The sequence below is a fragment of the Ammodytes marinus genome (genome assembly GCF_949987685.1).
Source record: "Ammodytes marinus genome assembly, chromosome: 7".
Lineage (NCBI taxonomy): Eukaryota > Metazoa > Chordata > Actinopteri > Uranoscopiformes > Ammodytidae > Ammodytes > Ammodytes marinus.
In genome coordinates, this window is record NC_137211.1 from 11,754,213 (window position 1) to 11,780,177 (window position 25,965).

General features: G+C 41.4%; 2 protein-coding genes across 2 annotated transcripts; one reads left to right on the top strand and one right to left on the bottom strand.

The window, feature by feature from the left end:
• Window positions 1-6,809: 6,809 nt before the first annotated feature.
• On the bottom strand, window positions 6,810-11,430 carry idh3g (isocitrate dehydrogenase (NAD(+)) 3 non-catalytic subunit gamma). Its single transcript, XM_080031755.1, has 12 exons — window positions 11,332-11,430; window positions 11,114-11,155; window positions 9,771-9,868; window positions 9,562-9,677; window positions 9,366-9,426; window positions 9,104-9,236; window positions 8,489-8,622; window positions 8,272-8,374; window positions 8,020-8,166; window positions 7,788-7,882; window positions 7,629-7,689; window positions 6,810-7,171 (listed from the first exon to the last, which is right to left on the bottom strand). Exons 1-12 carry the CDS (start codon window positions 11,410-11,412, stop codon window positions 7,070-7,072), a joined length of 1,173 nt encoding a protein of 390 aa, XP_079887881.1. The 5' UTR covers window positions 11,413-11,430; the 3' UTR covers window positions 6,810-7,069.
• A 265-nt stretch (window positions 11,431-11,695) lies between these two features.
• On the top strand, window positions 11,696-17,196 carry fam3a (FAM3 metabolism regulating signaling molecule A). Its single transcript, XM_080031271.1, has 10 exons — window positions 11,696-11,989; window positions 12,450-12,481; window positions 12,586-12,681; window positions 13,000-13,023; window positions 13,154-13,280; window positions 13,651-13,709; window positions 13,803-13,853; window positions 13,970-14,054; window positions 14,809-14,935; window positions 15,519-17,196. The coding sequence occupies exons 2-10, from the start codon at window positions 12,469-12,471 to the stop codon at window positions 15,615-15,617; spliced, it is 681 nt and encodes a 226-aa protein (XP_079887397.1). The 5' UTR covers window positions 11,696-11,989; window positions 12,450-12,468; the 3' UTR covers window positions 15,618-17,196.
• Window positions 17,197-25,965: the final 8,769 nt, after the last annotated feature.

Consider the following 25,965-nt stretch of genomic DNA (forward strand, 5'->3'; position numbering starts at 1 on the left):
ACATCTACATGCCTAAATGCGATGAGTTGCGGCCAATTGATTGGAAGATTAGCTTTTTGTTTTGATAAGCAATTGGTGTACCTAATAAAGTGGCCGGTGAGTGTGTGTTTTATATATATATATATATATATATATATATATATATATATATATATATATATATTCATATGCGTATGTATTCACACACACACACACACACACACACACACACACACACACACACACACACACACACACACACACACACACACACACACACACACACAAACACAATAATATAACATGAGCAGTCTGCCACAGAAACCCACTTCAGGTCTCATTTGAACAATGGCCTTTCTCCCCTCCCCCCTCGACTTCAAATTTCATCCAGGAACCAGACGGCGCGTAGGAAGAGCAACACAGACAAGAATCCTGCCGGGCTGTCACAGTGAATGGAGATGTATAATCAAAGCTGTGTTTTCTGCTGGATTTGGAGAAATCTGTTTTCATCAAAACTCTTTAGAGATGCTTCACCCGAGGACTGAGGGAAGAGCACTGCAGACAAGACAAGGGAGGGGGTCAAAGTCGATAGAAAGCAAGACATAGTACCAGTTCATATGAGACAGAAAAGGGGGAGAGGCACAGGAGGAATGGCTCATGATTTTACTTAACAGCTTCTGTTAAGTAAAAAATATAGACAGGTAGAATGTAGAAATGCTTTGGACTTGGACAATGTTTAAATGTCACATTTTCAATTGGGGAGGGATTGCACACATCTTTTATTATGACATATTTACTCTCTTACCAGCATGTGTCTGGCAACAGGTGGACGATGGGAGCTCGCTCACCGTATGCGTTGGGTTGATTCACTGGACATGGATTTGACTCAAGAGATTTATTAGATTATCTACATGTGTGTCGCTGGGAAATATCCTTTGTTTTGGCAACCAGGAGAATACACAGTTCTTGAACACAGTGCTGGAAAGTGGGGGGTTGCCGAGTTGTCAAAGTGCCAACAAGCTCCGATTTCAGGGGAGCAAAGTTGTAATGACATCAAGGCAGTGTAATGCAGGTTGTCATGAGCGCAACATGCTTGCCTTGATGTAATGCAAATCTGGCTGTGCCACCTGAACTCACAGCAAAGGCACAGACTGTAAAACATTCAATAGTATTAGAGGTAGAGAGATTGAAAGGGGGAGAGAGTTCAAGAGATTGAAAAGGAGAGAGACAGAGAAGGGGGAATATTGGCAAGGCTGAAAGAACAGTTTAGAACGGAACAAATAGCTCATCAATAACCAAGCGATCGCTGACTTTTCCTCTCCGCCCTCCCTACTCTACCTTTTGGTATTTAATTGTGCTCCAATGGCCTTAACTGTTTCACTTTGATTAGACACTTCACATCAGCGATCTCAAAAGACCCAGCCAGCAGCACCAGCCCACTCATTTATCATAAACATAAAACCAACAACAGAAATAGCCTGCAGGCTGCCCTCACTCACACTTTGCCAAGAGGCTTTCAGTGATGGGGAGGGGGGGAAATGTGTGTGAGGTGGTTAAGGAAAAGTGAGCAAGACAGACAGGTTCCCTTTTAGACACAATGCAATAAAGTACACCACACGTATGCTGAAAGCCCCCTCACCCCCGGCATGCAACATATAACCGCACTGGACTTCTGACAGGACAGAATACCATGGCAGGGCCATGTAAAGGGCTAGCTGGTATAGCACAGGTGGAATCAGTTTGTTAAGAACACCGCTCCAATAAAGGCATATGCAGATGTGCATACGTAAACAAGACATCTGCAGGCATATAATTATATGCACACCAGTGTACACATACGCAGCCTTGGATTTTCTCCCCTGGGGATAACATAAAAAGTGCTGCGGACTTGTAAATCTATTTTACAAGCCACAACTTAAGTGCTGGAGTCCCACAAAGCTATCGTGTGTTTCTTTCCAAATAAATCACCATGTTTTGACAATGAGCTCAGAGCGGGTGGCCCACTGTATCAATGCAGGGCTTAGGTTGGTATCTGCGTGGCCAAGTTAGTCAAGTTCTAAAGACCGTCTGACTGCCTGACCCAGGTTCAAGCAAGGCTGGCCTGCACATGCTACGGGGAGTGTCCTTATGCAAGCTAGTGCAAACCCAGCTGTCGATGGGATGCATGCTCAGCGGGTGAGCTAGCAATATAAAGTCTAGTTTGAAAGTCTTCAAACAGGGCTAGTCGGGCCAAACAAAGCAGAAATATGGAAAAATAAAACTTGGCTGAGGGGGATAAATCAAGTATCACTTCACTGTTCGTGGATGATATGCATCGTATGGTCTCACTAGGTGGGGTCCCTGCTGTGTTCAAACCAGCCCTGCCAAACAATAGCAGTGTGCAGCTCCTGATAAAGAGGCAGGCAGGAGTCGAAATGCTTTATTGGCTCCATTTATTTAGGAAGATAAAGCGTTGATGAAGTGTTTCAACAGCTAGCAGCCCAGTGAACTCCCTGGTTATCAAACTATATATCATACACACTTTATATATCAACCCTTCCATCCTCCTTCTACTACCAAAAACAAACATAACCATCCTCAATTAGCCCGTTATCCCAGCTGTCCCCCTTATCCTCCAGCCACGTCCTCACTCACTCCCCCTCATTCCCCCGCGTGCCATAGCATACTTCTTCACATCCTTTCTGCATCCGTTTTGGACAAACAAACATCACCACAGACTTCTCCCAACTATTCACTCATAATTCCTCCCTGATTAGGATAGGACCTCTCGCTGCTGTTCAGGAAGACACTAGAAGTCCCTGGGATGAGAACGCTAAGAGGACAGAAGGAGAGTTCAAAACACAGCATACACACAAGCCAGGCCCGAGTAGTGAAGAATAGCTGACCGCTGACGTAGCTCAATGTAGCTAAGCCATTAGTTTCAGGGGGAAAAAGTAGCCCCATTAACAGAAAGCAGAGCTGGCTGCAGCTGTGCTTGGGCAGAGCCTGATCAGAGGCCTGTTGATTGATTACCTGCAATGCAGAGCTGATCAACTTGAGAAGAAGGGGCACGGTCACGTGAACATAAGAAGTAGAAACTACCTATTGCATCTTGTATCTAACTGGACTAAAATTGTATGCGTGAAAGTGAGAAAGAATGAGCGTGGTAGGACTGTATATGAACAGGGACACACTAGGACCATTATATAGCCATGTTTCTTTGAATGTTTAACAGTGTCATATATTGGGGTTCGACTCAACCTTCTGGTTTTAGCACTGATCTTACAGAGGCGGATGAAAAATACTAAACATGGTGTTTTGAAGAGGCATAAGAAGGAGGAGAGGAATGAAGGAGAAGTGGGGAGAGGATGCAGGTGAAGGAGCAGAGCAGCCAAAAAGACATCTAAGCTGGTAAACCAGCCAGCAGCCGCAAGTTTATGGAGTGCTAGAAAGCTAAAACACACTTGTCCGAGTGTGTGATGTCTGCTTTTTGGAGGGCATGGTGTGTAACTTGTGGAGATGACGTAGCATAAGAATTTGCCTTTTTTCCAGCTGGTCCGTAAAGTGTTGTCATTCACTACACAATAGAAACCAGACTGCAGGGATGCACAGAGTGCATATGGAACGTTTGAAGCAGCACTTAACAAAATCATGACAAAATTATTTCTCATAATACATCTAGCGTCATTTTGCCGTGCAGATAATTTTGGTCCAAATTGTGTGGCAACATACAGTATATCAACTGAATGCAACACCTCTTTTCAGAGACAGTGTCCCTTGTTAGTCTGGATTATTCAGGACATGCTGTTAACAGCTTTCAAAGAGACTATTATAGCCAAGTGGATTATCAGGGAGAAATTTTCAGTGCTGTGAGCACGGCAAATGAAATTCCATACACCTCATTTGTACTGGAACGGCAGCACAAATCTCAGAGATAGAGAACTATAAAAGTGGCAACATTACAAGCCAAACCCTACTGAAAGGCTGGTTAACATTGGGGTTAACTCACCCTTTAAAAGGCAGCTCATTCAGCAACACACGCACAACAGTTTGGGGGCCTTTCACAGGTTTGTACAAGGACTGACCGGTGACCCCCAAAAAGGTCAAGTGGCCGGTGGGTTGTTGCAACATCTCCCTCTCTGACCATCTGCCTCATGGCCTGGCCCCAGTGGAGGCCCAGAGCAGCTTGGGAGGGAGCGGGAGACCGAGAGGCGAGTGCTGACAGGGGTTAGGGTAGTGGTGTAGTAGTGATGAGGAGGGATGTGACGTGCAGTGAAGTAAACAGCCTAAGTGGAATAAGATGATGAGAAAAAGGCTTGCCCAGAGTGACAAAAAAGTACAACAACAAACAAAAGGACTGATTCTAAATGAATACGAACAACATCATTAAGGAGCCAATTCACTGTTCTAGAGTCAATTACTGGCATGAATGGAGAGGGCGTTAAACAGTGAAAGGGGCCAAGGTAAACAAGTGTTAATTCTTTGCACATTTCACTTACTGTACACCATATGAAGTTTGTGTATGATTATGAAGCACTTTTACATACTGCTGCTATGTACCAGACTATTGCACCTTTCCATAGCACTTTAACATACTGTGCTAAAGACTGTTAGATTTTCTGTTTCTACGTTAACTGTTTTTATTACTTTTTTATTATCATTTTAGCCTATTCTTGATTGTTGTCTTTTTTTGTGGTACTGTTACGGGCTGGGGGGAACAATATTTCGGGTTTGTCTTTTACACTTTTTTATCAACTGCAAAAGAAAATGAAAATGAATCTTGATTCTCTTCACAACTAATTCTTAATAAAATTAGGTGCTTCATCACAAAGGATTTCTGCCCCTCGATATGCAAATGTTCAGAGGGAACAGAACGTAACTTTCCCACAGCGTTGTACACATGATAAATTGGCTAGTGCCATCACGATGAGGATGTGCCCTTGTGACCAGCAGGCCCAATCGGAGAAGGAGACGTGCGCTGGGATTGTTTGTACAATATATGCGAGCAGGAGGTCACTGCTGAATGATGTTCCACGATAACGTCTAGATGCTCTCCCCCTCCTGCATCTGCTGCCTCAGAGGGAGCTGGAACATTTTCTCCTGCCGTGACTGTGTGGTTAGAGTACTTTACAAACTCGATGAAGAAATAATGGATGTTTTGGTTTTACCAGGTGGAACTATAATAAATGGTTTGGTTTTAAGATTATTTCAACGGAGAGCAAAGCCAAATGCTTCCAGTTAGTCTTAGAAACAAGCTGTCTGAAGCCAAGAGTCTGATAGAAATCACACACGAAAAGCAGAAAAATTACCCTAATGCTCCTAATTATGTGAAACAATCAGCACTGCCAGAGATTATTGCATCCCATTTCCCCCTGCAGACTTTTGACATTAGTCAGCCAGTGCAGTGATACACAGTGATTACATATTTTCTGCTTTTTGTCCATGTCTAGAAAGTGCTGTTGCCACCTAGTGATGGAATGTAAAAACAGCAACTTGCCATATAGTGTAAGTAAGACGCAGACGGAGCATGAAATTGTTAAACAAACGGAAGGATCAGAGGGCTTTATTTAATTTGGAGAAAAAATATCCTAATCCCCAGCAAGAAGCCAGAACAGAGCTTTTTTTTCTTTGAGGCAGAGACAAAGAATCAAGATAAATCTGTGCTGATCGGAGCAATAAAAAGCTCTTGTTTTATAGAAGAAACTAATGCAGCCTTACTCAGCCCTGCAATAAATCATGATTACATGAAGGTTATAATGTTGTTTTGCTTGAGATTGTTTCAGACAAGAGTTGGTTTAACTTTGTGATGGAATCTGCAGTCTGTGAAGAGGCGTTTTGTTAATTGGCCTTTATTGATATAAATGAGGCTGATAAACTAATAGCAATACCCAGTGCGAAAAAATTTAAATATGCAGCAAACTACATCCTTCAATGTAACTATAAATTGACAACAGCCTTCCAAAACAGTTTCAACAATATAAGACATTAAAACATCCAGAAAAGGGTAAGATTTATTGCAGGACTGTTATATACCCAACAAACTGGCAGCTAAGTATCTTTATAGTACAACAATCTATTTACTTTATCTTTTAAACTTGTTTTAGGGACATTTCATAGTCAAACATCCTAACAATAAAAAGAGATCAATCAGATAATTTAGGAGGTATATCATTTCTTTATTTATAATGTTTGTGGTATACAGTATATTTGGCCATACACAGATAAGATAAAGCCAGTCTTTTCAGATCAGGCTTTAAGAGCATTTGCTTGGTTAGATTTTAAGACAACCGTATATTTTCGTGACAGGATCTCAACATATTGGAACATATACTTATGGCACAGGAATAAACGTTCATTGTTGACAGTTACATGATGTACAGTATATATGAAATAGCTACATCACAATTTCTATAGTAAGGTTGATCTATTGTGAACACAGTCACGTATATAACAGGCAACTTGATATTTAATTAACAGTATGACAAAAACAAAAAAAGTTAAGGCTTTAGATGAACATCACACATTTTGGTTCAGAAAAGCTGTAACACAGTGGAAAGTTGGAAAATAAATAATGGTCCACATTAAAGAATGCAGAGTGGCCAATCCTTGCCCATATAAGGTCATCTTAAATATTTCTGATCCCATCATGTTTTAAGTGATTGACATCCTGCATTCTGTGCTTGATAACATCTTAACAACAAACAGATTTTCAACTGGATGATCCCCATGAATGCAGGAAATATAACTCTTTAATTACAGTAGGATTCGTGGTGATAAAGGATTTTTATCAAAGGTAAACCGTTTTAAAATAAGTCTTGTAAAGGTGTCAACAGGCAGGTGTAGATAAGAAGTTGTTTGCACATGGTCAGAGAGAAAGAGAGAGAGAGAGAGAGAGAGAGAGGGAGAGAGAGAGAGAGAGAAAGAGAGAGAGAGAGAGCGAGAGAGAGAGAGAGAGAGAGAGAGAGAGAGAGAGAGAAGGAAACTTTTTTTATGTCAGGGATAAGACCCAGCACTATGGAAACAGACAAGCATGGCCATCCTCCTCTCATACTGTACACCTGTCCCAAATACAGACACCTGTTAAAAGTCAGACCTCGGCGAACGCGTGCGTTTAGAGCTCGGATGTGAGCTGCCCTTTACTCTGGATAAGCCTCATGATGGACTGGACCACTTCTGATGTGGTTCCCTGACCACCGATATCAGCAGTGTGCAACTATAATAAAAGACAAACAAAACAGGATGCTTACAAACCATAACCATGGTGATAAAGTAATACATTTAAGTCAAAAAGCACCAAATGCCATGGCAATTTAGAATTGTGGAATGGGTATTATTGTATTTGTATATGTTCTTAACACTTTTGTTTATTGGTCTGTCTGCAAACCATTGCCCATTGGGTAAACATAAAATGCATATCGCATATCCTCTCTCAAAAATTCAGCCAAAGCGGCAACCAGGCAGCTGCCTTGGATGACAAGCTCATCAGGTTTTTAAATGATCACTGTAATTAATACCAATGCCACAGTGTAGCACTTCATAAAGGCTTTGTGACATTGAAAGGACACAATGCTGCTTTGTGCGAAAGTTATTGTGATGTCAGAAGCATGATGGAACACAACAATGGCCCGTGGGTTCATTGGAGAGAGACAGGTGAGTGGAGGAAGACTTACCCTGGTTTCATTCATGGTGATGAGGACCGCATTTCGGATCGAAGTGGCGTGGTCATGGAGCCTGGAGACGCGGGGGGAGGATGAATTACATTACTGGTATACTCAGATGGAAACATAAGAAAATATGTAACTAAAGTGTATTAATCTGAAGCAGTTTACTTCAGGTGGTCCAGCATCATGCAGCTGGCCAACAGCATGGCGGTCGGATTAGCAATGTTCCTGTCTGCAATACTTTTCCCTGTGTTCCTTGTGGCCTGAGAGAGACAGAAAAACAGGGCAAGAAAGAGACAAAAATATACATCAGAAAGACATTATTCAGGTATTTTCATTTTACTAGAAACAAGAGAGGAGAGTGTGCTACACCCTCCCCTCCCCAAAAAAAAACACTCACCGTTTCAAAAACAGCATAGTCACGGCCGAAATTAGCCCCAGGCACGAGGCCAGGCCCTCCCACCAGGCCTGCACACACGTTGCTCACCACGTTCCCGTACAGATTGGGCATCACCATCACATCAAACTGCTGGGGCTTGGACACCAGCTAATAAACAAGGTGGCAGATGAATCATTTAGACATGGAAACCAGCATAGCATCCAGCGACCATTTTTCTCAACCTCAGAGGTGTGTCATTTACTCTTCTATCACCTGCATGGTGGTGTTGTCCACAATCATAGCGTCAAATTTGATGTCTGGGTAACCAGAGGCCACCTCTCTGCAACACTGCAGGAACAGGCCGTCACCGAGCTTCCTGTCAGAGCAGAAATGCCACACTCAACATTTCAAGCACTAAGAAAGCCCTGATGCTGTGAACTCAGGATAGCAGAACATTCTTGCATGAGACATTTGCCTCAAAGCAACTCACATGATGTTGGCCTTGTGTACGGCGGTGACCCTCTGACGACCTTTCTCCCTGGCCAATCGGAAGGCATACTCAGCAATCCTGAGGGAATTGTTCCTGGTGATGATCTTGAGACACTCCACTACCCCGGGCACACTCTGAAGAAGACGACAGGGAGGGGAAAAGTAGAGTAGAGTGGAGTGAACAATTTTTGTCCCTGAGGGGGAAATTTGTTTCGGGCATAGTGCTACTGTTTGTTGCGCCACATAAAAAACTGAAAAGAAACATTAGACAAACATGATCAGCATTAACATGATGCTAGACAACTGCTTCCCATACAACCATCTAAGTAACAGTTATCAATGAGGATCTGTCATGTCAGTCTGTTTAATAACGTCATCATCTACACGACCACTGATCAAGTCAATCAGGCCGATGTTTTTCAAAACCTTTACTTAAATCCAGCACTTTTAATAGTGTACGAATAGTACCACACTCCCATTTCAAACTAGAAGAAGATGAGATGGAACGTTTTGGAGATAAAAAGACACAGAGAGAAGAGAGGTCTTTAAAGGAGGGAGCGTATGCGCCTGTGTTTCTGCAGATAATAGGACTGATTGTGTTTCTGTTCTGTCTGACCTCGTGCTCCAGACTGCTGTACTCTCCCTCCGTGTTCTCCCTGATGATCATGATGTCAATGTTCTTGTGGCGAGTCTGGACTCCGGGGAGGGACTGGCAGTGCATGACATTTGCATACAGGTCTAAGCTTGTGCTGTTGTTGTTACACATGGAACAAGAGAGAGAAAGAGAGAGGGTGGGAGGGGGGGTTACCTGATAAATTACACACAAAGGACCAAATTATGGAAGAGATATTCAATTAATATTTAAATAAAACTCTTACCGAAGGAGATTATTTCTGGATTTGACAGATGGCGCCATGGTATGTTGGGTTTCTATGTTACCTATCAGGAGAGTTGAGTGATGCCACATTTAGTTATTGTCATGCTCTTTTTATAAACTACATTGTTCTCACAGCTGTGCTCCAATTTACTTGTTTTCACATTGCTCGTTATGCTGAGGATAGGGGGTTTGTTTACCTTTGAGGGCAACTCCGTTACGGCGGATGGCAGTGATGGCATCATTGATATCATCCTCAGACTCCATGGCAGAGTTGACGTGCACCACCTCAAAGTCCACTGGAACACAGCTGAACCTGAACAGCACCAATGAAAACCACATGGTAAGGCTATCCTTGAATCGCTGCACTCAACACTTTGAGCAGGATTTTGTTTGAGGTCTAACCAACCTGAAAACCTCCCTGACATGGTTGAGCAGCTCGGGCCCGATTCCATCTCCGGGTATGAGGGTCACAGTGTGCCTGCCCCCATACTTGGCAGGAGGAGGCTGTAAAATTGACATTTCACACATTATTAACTGCACCAAGGTTTTAAAAAAGGACAACACTTGTGGTTTTGCAAGTTTTAACCCAACTACAGTTCATTGTTGCTGACATGTTACCATGTTTTAGATTGATTTCTAAACTGCCACTTTTAAATGAAAGGTATTCAAATATGTAAATGGCAGTGACTTCAAAACTTGTTAAAAAAGATCATCCATCACAGTAAACATTTTGTTGATTGTACTAATTTCATCTGCTATATTTTTGTCATGGTTAATTGCCAGGCCCTCCTTGGACATTGGAGACACGTACGTCATGAAAGAATATTGTGAATATTTCATTAGATTAGATTAGATTTCGAAATGGCCACTGCAGGACTTAATATTCCACTAAAATTTAGCAACTGGAATGGAATAATCTTTACAATGGTAAATTAGCCAATTTAAGCTATGCTCAAATATGTGAAATTTAATTTTCCATAATGCAGCAAAAAAGAAAAGAAAAATACCGGTAAGGTAAGACAATCATCCCTTTGGTGAATGTTTACTATACACACAACCTATACTTAATTGGCTAGAAAATGCAAAAACACCATTTCAGTTTGATGAAGGCAAAGCAACAAGGATAGCGGTGTGTGAGGGTAATACTAAGCAGGAAAAGGTTGGTAGGGTTATTCAGGGCTATGCAATAAATCACTTTTTTTTCCTCATTGTCAGCATATTGTAGAACAGTGTTACTAAACCAAAATGACAGTGGAGATATCCATTATTTGTTTTTACATGGGATATCTCCAATGACCTTACTGATATTGTATGATGTACACTAATGGGCTTATAGTTATTATCAGTCCTAGTGTAAAAATAAGTCATGCTCTTTATCGTATGAGAAGTGATGCATTGCAGCCGAATAAGCCACGTCAGAGTCAGCTACTTACAATGTTTTCTCCCTGTTGTTGAAGATGGACAGCAAGGGAAATCAGAAGGAGAAGGGTTAGTTTGACAGCTATAAATGATAGTAGAGGCATTATCATAACCTCACCTCCCCCCAGAGAGAATAGAACAGGTGTATAGCAGTCCAAGGTTACATAAAAATAGGTACAATTAGTTCCCTCTGCCCAGCCACTTTAATCCAAAGCCATACTACAGATTGGAAAAAACTTGTTTCAGAGTCAAAGTCACAGAGTCAAAGTCACAGATTGACAAAATCACATCCATCCTATGGTACCCATTGAGCAAGTCTGAACCACTCACAGTGTGCCTATTCCTGCTACTTGTCAGAGACGTTCCAAAAACCTGAAATACAGAATAAAGAGAGATGGTTTAGAGTTTGGCTGCTAGCTTGCCAATTCAACTGTAAGCTATGATACCCATATGACCTTGTTGTGTTCGGATAAAACAACACGCTTTAACGTGGAACCACGCAACAAGGACCGCTACCGGCGTGACAAAAGCGACGTGTCATGTCTTACTTTAACCGTGTTTCCCAGGCGTCCACCCCAGAAAGGATTAATAATTTTGGACATTGAGAGTACAGCACTGTGGGCAGCCATCTTGATTTTAGCAGCATAAATCGCGTGCACGAGGAGGTGCTGTGCTTGCGCGAGATTTTTTTGTTTATTTAATTTTCAGTCAGCGGTGCAAATGTGTTTATTTATTTATGGAGTGGTAACTTAAGTGACATTAAAAAGGGAATATTCGACGTGTTTTACACATGCTATGTTTTACAATAGAAATGTTGAAAAAATATATAAATATTACAATAAAATGTTGGTCACATGGACCTCACCGCGCAGACTCAGTGGTCACCACAGACTAGGGGGTGGAAACTATTTCCGGAAGACAGTTTTAGGTCCATAGGATAAACAGAAAATATTTTTCCATGTCTGTGAAAAGCGTTATATTGAAACTTGACTAAATGGTCGAGTAGGCATATCGGCTTCAGCCACTGTCTTCTCACTGAAAGTTAGTTTGGACCACGAAAGCCTCAATGAGGAAACAGCGCAAGAAATAGTCAAAGTACCGTTTGGTAAGAGCAACAGCTCCTCTTTACCTTCTTCATTACATCCAGAGTAGCAGAGACAACGAGAAAGAAAAGGCAAATACTCCCCTGGGGCGTAGACACTGAAGGTAAGGTCTTGTTTTAGTTACAAATTGTGTTAAAGCAGTTCGCCTTTGTTGCCTCATGGTCGCGATGGTTTGTTTTAATGTCATCCCTTCTAACCGATTCGAACGTCATGTCTCCATCTCAGCTTTCTGATTAACATCTGTGGAAACCAGTGTTTCAAGATTATTCACAAAGGTTTTCTAAATCAACAATCGTTTTCATTTACATATAATTGCCCGTTTTAATTTTGAATTTAATTTGTCTTTATTTTATTGTAGGCTACTTGTTTATTTTTCTAATTGTTTGCCCTTATCCTCCTCTCTATTGTATATTTTCCTTTTTTATACTGTACTTTTTGTTTACACCGTTTAAAACGTTAATAAGAAAGCAGCTTCGTGAAAATTGTACCTACTGTTGCAAACTAAGCTGCAATTCAAACTACTCTAAATGTCCCTCCTTTTGTTTTTTCTTTGTATCTCTCAGGTCTATGAGACGCTGAATCATGAGATTAACAGGTGAGTTCAGTGACATGACATTCCAGTGGGATCCTGTAGGGTTGGTGTTGTCATTAGTATGTGTCCTTTTGCCTGAACTGGCGTGTCCTGTTTCTCTGTGACAGGGCCCCTGAGAGCTGTGGCTGTGCTGCTGTTGGTGGGGCTCACGTGGCTACTGGCAAGCACCTTATTTGGAGGCGAGAGCGGTTCATTCTTCAGCGGTAAGAGAAGTGAATTGTGAATTTCCAAGAGAAATTGTTGAGAACTAAAATGGCCAATATTTACTGGGTCTCCCCTCTAAATTTGAGGACCTTGAGTTTTGTTCTGTTGGTCGGGCAAAACAAGGCATCCCAAATGGGCTCTAAGAAATCTGTGATTAGCGTTTTTTACTATTTCCTGACATTACTTTACATTACTATTGTTTTATTGTAAGAAATACATGTGAGATGAATCGTCTGCATATAAAATGATCAAACAAAACCTTTTTGATTTGAGATTAGCACAAATGTGTGTAAAATTTTGTATATATATTTTTTCAGGTGCGAGTGAGGAACCAACGCCTGGTAAGTAGAAGATATGGGTAAATATGAAAATGTTATGATTTAATTTCAAGTATCATCATGATAATGTTGCATCCCTACAATATTCTCTGACTTATCTAACATATAATGCATAATGTGCCTTTTATTTTAGCTGAAACCCGTCCTCGGAAGTATAAATGTGGACTTTCGGCTCCCTGTCCTCCAAAACACTTGGCTTTCCGCCTGGTGTCTGGGGCGGCCAACGTCATCGGGCCCAAAGTCTGCTTGGAGGATAAGATGTGAGATCCACTGCTTCCCAGTTTCTTTCTTTCCATCTGTGTCATTGTCCCCTCTGCTGTCTTGTTTTTATTTTCTATCTTCTTTATTATTTGGTTTCACACTCTGTTCTTTTCCTTCCCCTCTTTGCTGTCATAACCAGTCCTCCGAGTCTGTCTGGGGAGCTGAATGCAAGTATTCTTTCAGTTTGTCTGTCCCCCACTGCTTTGGTTTTTTTCTGTAGTCTTGGTCCTTTTTCTATGTGTTGTTGTTTCTTGAATGCAAGGCTGCGTGTATATGTGTGTAGATTAATGCTTATGTGAAGGACAAAGAAGTGTTCATCTCCAAAGTGCTTCAATCACAGCTTCTACTTGTTGTGTTTATGTCTAACAGGTTAATGAGCAGTGTGAGAAACAACGTAGGCCGAGGCCTAAACGTAGCTTTGGTCAATGGTAAACCTTTTTTTAAATTATTATCGCGTTAATATTTCAAGCTCCTTTAAAGTTGTGTTATTTCAGCATCTCACCAATGTTTTTTTGCTCCAGGAGTGACTGGAGAGCTGTTGGCCACAAAGACTTTTGATATGTGGGCAGGAGGTAATAAAAAGCAAGACTATTTTAATGCAGAGTATATATTTCACATGTGGTACATATGGCTTGGCAACGGCAAGCTATAAACCACCGTTCATGGCTCGTCTGATGTTTGCTTTCAGATGTTACTGACCTGTTGAAGTATCTCAGGCCGCTCCATGAAGGGACGCTCGTGTTCGTAGCTTCCTTTGATGATGCTGCTACAAAGTAAGAATCCATGATGTGATCCATCGCCCCTCCTCCCCCCCCCTTATTCACACCTCAGAAACATTTTCACTGATAAAATGTAAGCATTATGTGATATAATGGCCGTTATAACTTCAGCAATGTTTTGTAAAATATAAGGGAAAGCTACAGAAAATAGCATTTTCAATAGCTCACAGCCAGGCAATTGTCAAACCAGTTGTATAAACTAACAGCTGATGTCACCTTTACAGCCAAATCCCACATTAAACACTCGGCTGCTTAACAAAGTGCTACAAAAATGTGGCTGCACATTTGGGACGGATGGCTTTGAAAGAGCAAAAGCTCCATATAACAAGTGAAGGAAATGAGCAGAGCAGTTGAATGTTTTAATTCAAGACAAAAATGTGGCCAATGATGATGTGCTCTTTTGGTTTCAGCAATCAATATTTTGTTATTGATATTACATTTTAAGTGACATTGGGTGGCAAGCATGATCATAAATCCCTTCCCCATTACCCTCAAGCTTTGTCCTAACTAAGACATATTTAGGGGTTGTGATTTAAGTGGTTAAACCTCAGAGTTGAACCAAAAAGAGCAAGTGGGACGCTGTAAGTGCCCAGGCGGAGCCCGCAGATAAATGTTAATAGCCTGCATTTAATTTAAATACAATTTAACAGAGGTTAAGCACTTCCATTAACTTGTTAGGCTTTTTGCGCAGAAGGACAGCCGACCCAGTCAATAAACATTAACCGTTGTCCTCGTTTCCCGGTGACAGGATGAACGACGAGGCTCGGCGACTGTTTGAGGAGCTTGGCAGCACGGCGGTGAAGGATCTGGCCTTCAGAGACAGCTGGGTGTTCGTTGGAGCCAAGGGCATCGAGAACAAGAGTCCCTTTGAGCAGGTCTGTTTCTGCTACTGTTAATGCTGATTTGTTAAATGCTTACAGATGTATGAAAAAAAAACAATATCCTCCCTGTGTCTTCGTATAAAGTACAATGCAGTATGACTCAACAGAAAATATTATAAGCTTTAAAATGACATTATGATACAGGATGATAACGCTGGGATACTCGTGTGTGCCGAATGTTACAAGAGAAAGTCACACAGTATTGGTTGTAGTCGAACAGTATATTTAACTTGTCGAAGAAACACCTGATGAACGGTAAAGCCTCGATTTTCCAGCTGAGCCAAAGAGTTATCCTGTGCAGACAGCTGTGACGTCTACCAGATGACACATGCTGTTGACTTAGCCTTCAAAATTTTACAAGTCTGCCACACCACACGCCAAAGTGTCTCTCTAAAAAGTCTGTTTGAATTAATTTTAAGCCCCTTTCCAAACCATAGCCTTTGAGATTGATGATTATCCCTACCTTCCAAGCGGCAGAGCTCGGGCTGCCGTCCAGCAGCTACTATGCAGCCAGACTCTGATCCCCCAGTCTGCTTTGTTGACATGAGTTCTGTTTGCCTGTGGTTTTTCCCGTTAGCGCATGAAGAACAGCAAGAGCAGCAACAAATATGAAGGTTGGCCCGAGTCTCTGGAGATGGACGGCTGTATTCCACTGCGGCCACCCCTTGAAGGATGATCGTGCCCAGATACTCCCTCACAAACGGAAACAGTAACACCTGGACTGTTAGCTGTGGATCCAAATGACTGTTAGAAAAAAGCCATGGAACTGCCGAATGACTGAAACCATTCAACACCTGGACAATAAGACAACATTTTATTTTATCTTCCATTTCGTGGGCAGCGGCCTGAGCTGATTGCCAAGATCGTCTTGTGGGTTTGGTATATTTAAAAAACATAGCTGGAACCAGTCGCAGAGGATTTGTGCATGACACTTTGCAAGCCACTTTTGGGCTGAAGTAATTATGTTGAAACGGGGCACATGTTTGTGTTAGGTAAAAGTGGCACTTGTTAGGCCAAAAAGTTGATGACCAAAGTCTAACAGCTATCGACCAGTGACTGTACGAAGTGTGAGTAGGTCTCCAAAAGCCATAGTAGGAAATCCTTTCCGGTGTGCAAGTCTTTGTGGTGTCAATATACTTGAGCAGGAGGGAATTTGAAATGTGGAATACTTGCACAACAGTTTTTTATTAACCTTTATTTATACAGGTAAAATCTCATTGAGACCCAGGGTCTCATTTACAAGAGAGACCTGTTCAGGTAGGCATCAGCAGCAACACAAAGTTACAGACTAACTAAACATACAGGAGACACAACACAGAACACAAACGGTAAAATAACGCAGTACAAAGGGCAAAGAACAAATTAAGTACAAGTTAAGTTATGTACAAGTGCAGACCCCCACGGACTGTCTCAACAGCCTTCCTACTAGCAGTCTAAAATCCCCTAAAGAAATAAAACTGGACAGCTTCAGCCTCTGCTGGAGCTTGTTCCAGGTTGCAGGCGCAGCGTAGGAATTGCAGTTGATGTTCAGCATGTTAAAGATAACCCTGGTTTCACACTAAGGCATTTGAAATCTAACATAGGTGTAGAATAAACATTTGAGGTACATTAGCAGTTCAAATGTCCCACTAAGCAACAGGTCCATGGACAGATTTTATATTTAAATCCGTTAATATATTTTTATCCTGCTGTGTATATATTTCAGTGATATTGTTAATGCCTAGTGTTCGCTGCCATTGTTTCCTTAGAACTTGACACACTACAGTTAATTGCTTGCCACGTGTTTACAGATTTCTTCCTACAAACTTGGCCTTGATCATTCTACTCTGATAAAGCCATTTATTTTAATACTTCACTGGAAAACAGTAACACAATAACTTCAAATTGTGGGTTCTCACAACACGCCCCATGGTTCTAATGCTGTCAGGCCTTCACACATCTTTCCACCAACAGCTTTGTTTAATTATTGAACTTGTGTATGTTTTTTGTTTGTTTCCTTGTTTTTTGTTGTTGTTGTTATTGCGTGTAGGCCTATCCACCAGCCATTTTGCAAGTCTAACTTGTGAAAAACATAGAAATAAAATTCTTTATATTATTTTATAATATTTGTATGACTTTGAAGTGATCTCTAGCTGCTTCTCTGAACTATGTTATGTCACCTCTTGAGTGTAAAACTTTTCTTTTTTAAAGAAACTACACAGTCTGTCTTTATATTGTGATAACAATGCTGGAAAATAAAAATATCTGAATATTTATTTATTTTAATGCGATGGTTCCTGTGTGGTCTTGAGTCAACTGGTATTCTTAGAAAAATTCAACAGAGGGCGACAAAAGTCCAAACCACACTAGGGTTACCCAGTTCATTCTGCTCAAGGCGTTAGCTTCATTAGGCATATGTCACGCCACGGTGCAGAGAAACACTGCCGGCTGAACGTGGAAGATTTCATCTTTGATCATAAATTAAATTACGGCGTAGACTGAGTTGCTCGTTTAATCGTTGGCTAATAACGTAGTAATGGCAAAACACGAATTTCATTGTTCCATTAAAATGTAATATGGGGCTTTCAAGTGTCGTCAGCAAAATCGTGACTTCGAGTTGTATATTTTCTAAAGAGTTGAGTGTTATCAATGTGATGTTCAAAGGGAGGGGCAGACTCAACAAGCATTGGGGTGAATGATGATGTACATCATTAATGAGTATGTATGTAGGATTTCTTATATATCCTATTATTTTCTTTTTAGAGATGATCATAATACAATGAAGGTCTCGGATAAACATTATTTATTCCACTATTGGGAATTGAAGTGTTATAGCAGCAACACTTATAAACTTATATGTATATGAGAACGATAAAACTAAAGAAGATACGAATAAAATGAAACAAAAAGGATTAAAAAAAATGTCCATGCATGTCAATACAATTTTTGGGGGAAAAGTTAAGCTAGTCACAATTCATTACTTCACATTTCTATGGCTCTTCATTTTAAAAGAGAATTTGTAATCAATTTCCATTTGTTATCGTAAATTAACTCCCTCGACCAATTTAGGCACAACAGTAAAATGCAATTGCAGAATAATTTATTGGGCCAATTTTTATTTTTATTTTTTATGGCTTCTTTATGTGTATGTTTCTGATTATACATTCTATTCTGTATTTGTTTATAGGAGCAAGATTTTAAAACTTGTTTTCGTAAAAGTGTAAAACATTTTTGTAGGCCTACTTCTACTTTTACATAGGTAAATTACAGGAACACCTACCCATTTCTCAAATTCTAGATTTGCCTGATCTGAGGTGTCCTGCACCTGAGGCTTACGAGGAGCACATGAATGCAGCATCCAAGTCACATAACGAGCCCTTGATAAACGTGTTGCGCCACTGCCCTCTTGCGGTGGAGTGGGCTCATTTTCGGTCCCGTGCATCCCTATGGTTCATCCTCAGGAAGATGATGATGAGCCCCGTGGCAAGTGAGAACGTGCGGGCAGAGCGCGCTCAGTACACACAAGACCCTACTGAAGGCCGTCGGAGACGTGCGTTGTAAATTATGTACATAAGTTGCTGCTATTATTCGAGTAGCCTACACATGAATGGCCGGTCGCACAACTTGGAGTCGTGAAACCGAGCAGCGAGTGTGGAAATCCGTAAACCGACGGCCAACATCGACTGTGTTGGAAAAACGAGCAACAAACGCTCTCTGCCAGCCTCTGTCACCGACCGAGGCTCGACATCTCCAGTGGGGATTTTCAAGCCAACTGCACCGCGGCGGCAAGCGCGTGCAATGTAAAGAGATAAAGGAAAACGGAACCGCAATTTTTTAAAGCTTTTTTTTGTTTTGTAAATGTATATTTTTCAGTGGGTATAATAGTTTTGTAGGCAGAATCAGCCGTGTAAATTTCGTATTGTAACGTTTGTATAAAGCTATAGGAATAATAATGAATTTTTAAAAATCCAGTTATTGAGTTAGCTAGCTATCGCTGCTGAGAAGCTCGTTTTTCTTTACAGATAAATATAACCGACGGGCACGATGTTACATTTGGGTGAGTAGTGTTTGTTGTTATTTTCAATTACAGTAGGCTACTAATTTCAACACTGTGCTCTTCATTGAGATATTATTTTGCTCAAGTCAGGTCCGTTGAAGCACTAGCCTACTAAGAGATCATTCGGCATTTATCCTCTCATGTGGCTGCTTTTTATTCTGAAATGAATAATGATGTGTAAAAGCCCTGCAGTCAAGTGCAGACCTGCGGGCAGCCCGGCTGAGAGGAGGCCCTCAGACGCAAACTGTTTATCCCATCATTTGGGTGATTTGCCTGTGCCCAGGACATTAAACGCCAGAGGGTTTTTGATTTGTGGCGGTGTCAGTCGCCACCTCAGTCGCTTCTTTCCCTGGTTGCTGATTGTACTTTGTCTTTCACCATTTGCATGGCGTTTCTTTGGTCAGCTGAGCTACCAGCAAGCCAATAGCTGCACTTGAAGCTGCTTGCACATACAGGCATCACTGTGTCGTATATGCTGCTGTAGCCTATAAATAACATACATTTATTGGCCACATCATGGGTTCATCGCTCAGCAATTTTGTGCAAGAAAATCAAAATGATCCTAGAAATAAAATAGAATATCAGCTAAATCCATTTGTGCTTTCATCAATAATGATACATATAACGTTAAGCATTCCTCCTTAACCATAATATTTTAGATTTAAACATCACATTTTATAATCCACTGTGATAGTGGTGTATTCAAACCATTAGGGAGGATGCCTCCGGCTCTAAAAAAGGCTGACAACTGGCAACTGCTGAACTACTGAAATCTACACTTAGCTGAGCTGAGTTGTCCATTATCATGAAAACCATTTCACAGGTGTAAAAAGGGGCTCTGCTATTAATATGAGCTCCAGGAGCAGTTAACTACTTTAGTAACATGTAATCCTCATTCATCACTGGCTGATTTAGATGGCCTTTCTCTCACCTGGATTACATGAATCCATTGGTATTAGATGATTCTGCTCAACAAGGGTAATAACAAGAACAAAAAGAGGGTTAGATAACACATGGTCTTCCTCTCTCTCTCTCTCTCTCTCTCTCTCTCTCTCTCTCTCTCTCTCTCTCTCTCTCTCTCTCTGAGTGAACAGTACTGTGTGTGTGCTACCTACACTCCACTATCCCATGCTTGACCTGGATCGGACAAAAGTCCTTGTTTGGTTTTTCAGCCTTGAGTTGCGCTAATGGGGAGAGTACAGCAATTGTGTGTTTGATTCTAGTAGCCAGCGTTTGATATTTTTCATCGGTTTTTGGTTTCGTCAGAGCGGTTTTAAATTAATTCTTGTTCAACTGCGCACACACAAACACACACACACACACACACACACACACACACACACACACACACACACACACACACACACACACACACACACACACACACACACACAGCTTTTACATTGCTGTGCTGGATTGCTTAATGAATGTTGATTTTCAGGGTGATTTTAAAGACATACAATTTGTAGTGCTCTCCCTTCCATAGATGTGTTTTTAGCATAGTGGTTGTCATCAACATTCTAATTAATTCTGGTCGTACCACACAATAACAGTTTGAGTCTGACCGCCTCCTATTTCAGTGCGACAGCCGCATGGCTCTTTGAAGATTTAACCCTGCCACGAACAGTGATATATCCTGGAGTGACTTTACGGCTCAGTCACTGTCACCTACTGGCAAGGCTTCTCTAAACAAACACGGCCTCTGTTTTTACCTGCCATTGTCAACTGCTGAGCTGCAGAATTCGGATGTAGACCTGTAGTCTTCAGAAGGGATGATGCTTGAACTGTGACAAGCAGCTCTCGGATAATGTGCTACACGAAACAATTAAAAAGTTAGAACAACTAAAAACTCAAGGCAAACTAAAACTTAAACTCTTTTAAGTTTGAAGGAAAACTGCCTACATTTGAGCCAACTAATTATCCTTTGTTGAGATAAATTATCATTCATCTTTAATGAAAAAAATCATACTACATACTCAGAATTTCAAACAATAACAGTTGTACCAACTAACAATCTGTCTAAACCTAGTCGGTCAAAATCTCGATTCAAACATTAAACAGTGTTCAAACAGTTTAAAAAACTTTATGAACAAAAAATAATAAGTTGACAACCTTTGTCAGTTCCAGTTTTTGGAAGTCTGAGTATAGAACTCAACACTCAAAGTTACATAACATGAACGATAAGTTATCAGAACTGAAGATAATTAGTTGGCTCAAATGTAGGCATTTGTCCTTAAAACGTAAGCGTTTCAGTTGGCCTCAAAACTCAAACATCTAGTGAAGACAGTTGCCTCGAGAATTAGAGTTTTCGTAACTATTCATTTTTACAGTGAACTGCTGACCCATCTCCCTACATCTCTTAGCCTCCATCTCCTCTTTAAATCTTGGTGGGACTAATGCTGAATTGGAGAAAAAACGGGAAATATTACATTTTTGTATTCATCATGCTTGGGTGGTTGTTCTAAGAGGCAGGTATTGGTTTGGACAAAATAAGAGGACAATAGGACTGAAGGGATTGCGACTCCAGCCAAGTGAAGCTGCTGAACCTTCCCACTTATTCCTGCCTCCCTGTGGTATAACAAGGCTCAGTCTGGTATTAACACAAGGATAATATGAAAAAAACACCTGTGCTCTCATAACATTGCACCTAAATTACACCTGGCAACTGCACTTACTGATGGTACAATCAGTTAGAGGTTTGCAATCTAAATAAGGCTGTTAGTAGTCATTTGATTGCATTTAAAAATGTTAGAAATAATTCTGTCCAAGGACTAAGGCTGCAACTGGCGTTTAAAAAAAAAATCATCAATCAATCTGTTCACTATTTTCTCAATTAATCATTTGATGTTTAAAATGTCAGAGAATAGTGAAAAATGTCCATCACAATTTCCCAGGATAAATTCTTCATCTTGTATTTTTCCAAACCAAAACATAGGCAATCAACTATCAAATATGACAAAAAGTACCAAGTTCTTACAATCAATGATCCAATATGGAATTTATGCTTAAAAAAACATAAATAGATTTGAGCTCAACATAATTTTTTTTGTGTGCAGCTAGGCCGTATAAGCAGTCCAGTCACAGTGCTCTACCTTGGGACGCTGCACCCAGTCTCACTGTGACACTGGACATACCAACGGAAACGGAAACTATTCCTATGCCAATGTAATCACCTCATGATCTCAACCTTTTTCAACAACTAAAAGCATTCCTCCTCTCCTCTCCTCTCCTCTCCTCTCCTCTCCTCTCCTCTCCTCTCCTCTCCTCTCCTCTCCTCTCCTCTCCTCTCCTCTCCTCTCCTCTCCTCTCCTCTCCTCTCCTCTCCTCTCCTCTCCTCTCCTCTCCTCTCCTCTCCTCCCCGCGCACAACTGTAGCTGCTTTTGTTTCAGGCATTTTTTTTAGCTATAGTCACTGCTTTCATTCACACAAACATTGGCACATATTTGATCAGGCAAACCACCCCTCCCACCCAACAGTAGCCCGCTTTTTGTCTGTGCCACCCCCTCTCTTTATCTCTCTCTTGTTCTCTTTCACACACACACATATTTCCCAGCCCTTCTACCCGCTGTCAGTGTCCCCCCCTCGCCCCGTCCCTCCTTTCCTCTCTCTCTCTGTTTGAAACTCTGCTGTCCGTCCGCCTGCTCCCAGCAACTACAATCCCTTCCTGTCCCCCTCGCCACTTTTTATTCACTCTTTTCATCCACACATCGCCCTCAATTGCAGAAAAAAACAGGGTTGTCTGCGCGCGCACACACACACAAGAACACAGAGTGCCCCGGCGCTTCCTTTGTCTGCCTGCCCAATTTTCCAGAGCCCGTTTGGTTGCAGGGGATTAATGTTTGAATCCCCATGAAGTAAGGGACGAAAAAAAGTGCAGATAGGGTTGCTTTGTAGTTGTTGTGTTTGAAGTTATGTTATGCAGAGTTTGAGAATACGGTAATAATCGCATCTTTGGCAATAATGAAGCAAATGTGTCCCAATGATTTTTGTTCCACATTTCAGAAATGATTAGGGTAGCTGCAGGTGTTCTGCCCCATACGACAGACTCCCAGTCACAGTAGCCTGGGGGGCAGGCAGAGGGCACGTCAGATGTTCCGTTCTCATGTACTCCAGCACTCATAGGGAAGTGAACAATGAATCTGACATGTGTACTTGATGTTCGCTACATATACTGCGGCCATTTAAGCTGTTAAAAAAAAGATCAGTCACTGTTTCAGCCGAAAAATTGGTTTTGTTATCTTTAACTTTAGTTTATTCCGTTTGGCCACACAGGCAGTTGCTTGGTCATTTGGCTGGTGTCAGGAAATTCCTTTCGGCATTCTTTCATTGAATGGGGACAGGGGGTTTGGTTATGGGAGTGGGTTTGCATCGTGTGTGTGTGTGTGTGTGTGTGTGTGTGTGTGTGTGTGTGTGTGTGTGTGTGTGTGTGTGTGTGTGTGTGTGTGTGGGGATGTAAAAAGATAAAAGGTATGAGAGCCACAGAGAGGGAAACAGAAAGTTTGTTCTAGCCTGCTGGGGGTGTGTCTTGTATCTCTCGTGTGTGTGTGTTTGGAAGGGAGACGGGGCGGTGTGAGAGACAGTGATGGGGTTGAACATGTTTGATGTACTGTGATAACTCTGTCCGGTATTTGGCTCTCATGGGAACTCCTTACCCTGGGGACCCAGACCAATAAGCTCGCGCTTAAAGGGCAACTTCCCTCTCTTTATCGCCTGTTGTTTTTCCCCCTTTATGTTCCCTACATCCTGTTAGCCTTTACCTTTTTAGACTCACTGTACACTACAGTATGTCCCCTCTGATTTGCCTTATATAACTTTCCTTTCATTAATATCATAATGCATGGTTTCCTTTATTGAGGTGTATTGTAGTGCTGAAATTGTCAAATTCAGAAAATTACCTAATAGTATATAATCTGATATACATTTTTTCCCATATTGCCCAATGCTAACTCATACGCATCAATGATTTCATTGTTTGTTTTGTTGCATTATGAAATAAGGAGTGGAGTGTGTTGTGGGTGTCTACTAGCCAAAGGCGTAGTAGAGTTTTTAATGTCTCTTAGATCCCGTCTCTCTGCCTTGGGAATGTTGCTGAACTGGTATTCTCTCTGGTTCTTCAGAGGCCTGTTAACAGTTGGCCTCATATCCGCCTATTGTGTATTAATTTGACTGACAGCTACTAGCATTGCATGTCAGAGCCCTCTGCTTTGAGCCTGGAGAGACAACAGGCTTGATGTGAGTGTTAATCACCACATTATTAAAGAGATAATAGCTGAATGAGGCCCAAGAGGTCAAGCTTGGCTTTACTCATGAAGATTGAAGAAAAAATGTAGGCTTGCTGCTGTGACTTTGACTGAGCCCGTCTGTCAGTGAAGAACACATTTCAGGGGCCAATATAGACTGTACAAAGTGTGGTCCTGGTGGATAGCTTCAAACTTAAAGGTCACCTGTCATATTTCTCTCACCATATGACTTCTAGACAGAGGCTGCAAAGAGAAGATTTAGCAATGGCCCTGTGAGATATATGACGTTTTTTCTGGACACTACCATGAAGACAGTTTCTAGTCGAAACTTAAATTACAATGTTGAACCTGCAAATGTGCATATGTGACTTTTAAGAGAGTTGTAACCCTAGGCAGGAGTTCAAACAGGAGCCTTTGAAAGTCCCAAGTCATAAGCTGTAAAGTAAAATGCGTAAAGTTTTTAACTAATATGCAAAGTGAGTTATTATACATACTGCACCATTGCATCCGCGAGACAGCCACATTTCGTCATTGCAGCTTTTTTGTTATTGGTATGCACGTATGCTCTCTTCCTTAGGCTTCTGGTAACTTTGGGTTTTATTGCGTCCATAATTTGTAGCCCAGCCCTGTCTCTTAGATATTTGGCCCCGGAGTTACTTCAAGCTGTCCGGTGTATTGATGAAACGGTCTGGATGCAGCCACCGAGAAATCACTGGTTGTCATAGGGAGAAGATGATATAATACATAGGGACAGATGGAGAGTGATAGAGGAGAAGTGAAGATAAAGATGTCACCAGAGAGAGATGACCACTAGAATACAAACACACGCATGCACGCGCGCGCGCACACACACACACACACACGCACACACACACACACACACACACACACACACACACACACACACACACACTAACCCTAACCTAAAACTAATTCTTACCTGAACCTAAAAACCTTGTCTTAACCCTCAAACACTCCTTTAAAGACCTGTCCCAAAGTGTGAACTGGCCAAAATGTCCTCACTTTCCAAAAACGTCCTCACTAAAGTACTAAACAGTGAATGAGTTGCAGCATTGCAGGATTATTGCCTTGTCAGAGGAAACCTGCTGTGTTTAGTTTCATGTTGGCCTGGCAGAGGATATTACTGAAGGCCAATTTCAATCACTCTGTCTTGGTTGCCTGGGTATGTACACACAGAGTATTACTATTGGCTAATGCCTATGCTGATGATGATCATAATCATAGTGTGTATTTATGAGCCCTTTGTTGCATATGTGTGGTAGTCACTCCAGCGTAACTGACAATCCCTGTGAGTATGAATTATTCACACTCAACCGGCCCTTAGTTCATCATCCATATTTAATGGTTGGGATCGCATGCTCCATGACTGCAGCTTATTGTTGACTAATGGTGTCGTTGAACACAGCTTAAGTCACTTGACGCTTATAAACGTGCACTTGATGGTTGATGAAGACGTGCATAATTGTTTCCCGTGCTAGCTGGATATTCTTTGAGGGCTGGCACTGTCAAAGTTTATCCCATAACAAAGATGAAACTTTTGTTTGGCGGATTAAGCCGATTAAATTGTTGCTCTTTTGGGATTTATTACCATATATGGTTACAAGTAAGGCTGCCAGACTTCACAACTGAGTTTGAATTAACATTGTGCAATTAGTTACCTAAGATCCTTGAGCCGTGGAAAATGACCACTTATGGATATTTCTACTTTCTGAAGTTTTACCCTGTCC

Excerpts from the sequence above, each read along its gene's own strand:
- idh3g (XM_080031755.1), bottom strand. The coding sequence starts at position 11,412 with ATGGCTGCCCACAGTGCTGTACTCTCAATGTCCAAAATTATTAATCCT. Across the intron at positions 7,883-8,019 it reads ACTATGCTGTTTTTGAAACG|GCCACAAGGAACACAGGGAA; the intron begins GTGAGTGTTTTT and ends TGTCTCTCTCAG. Across the intron at positions 7,172-7,628 it reads TCACCATGAATGAAACCAGG|TTGCACACTGCTGATATCGG; the intron begins GTAAGTCTTCCT and ends CTTTTATTATAG.
- fam3a (XM_080031271.1), top strand. Across the intron at positions 14,055-14,808 it reads TTTGATGATGCTGCTACAAA|GATGAACGACGAGGCTCGGC; the intron begins GTAAGAATCCAT and ends TCCCGGTGACAG. Across the intron at positions 14,936-15,518 it reads ACAAGAGTCCCTTTGAGCAG|CGCATGAAGAACAGCAAGAG; the intron begins GTCTGTTTCTGC and ends TTTTCCCGTTAG.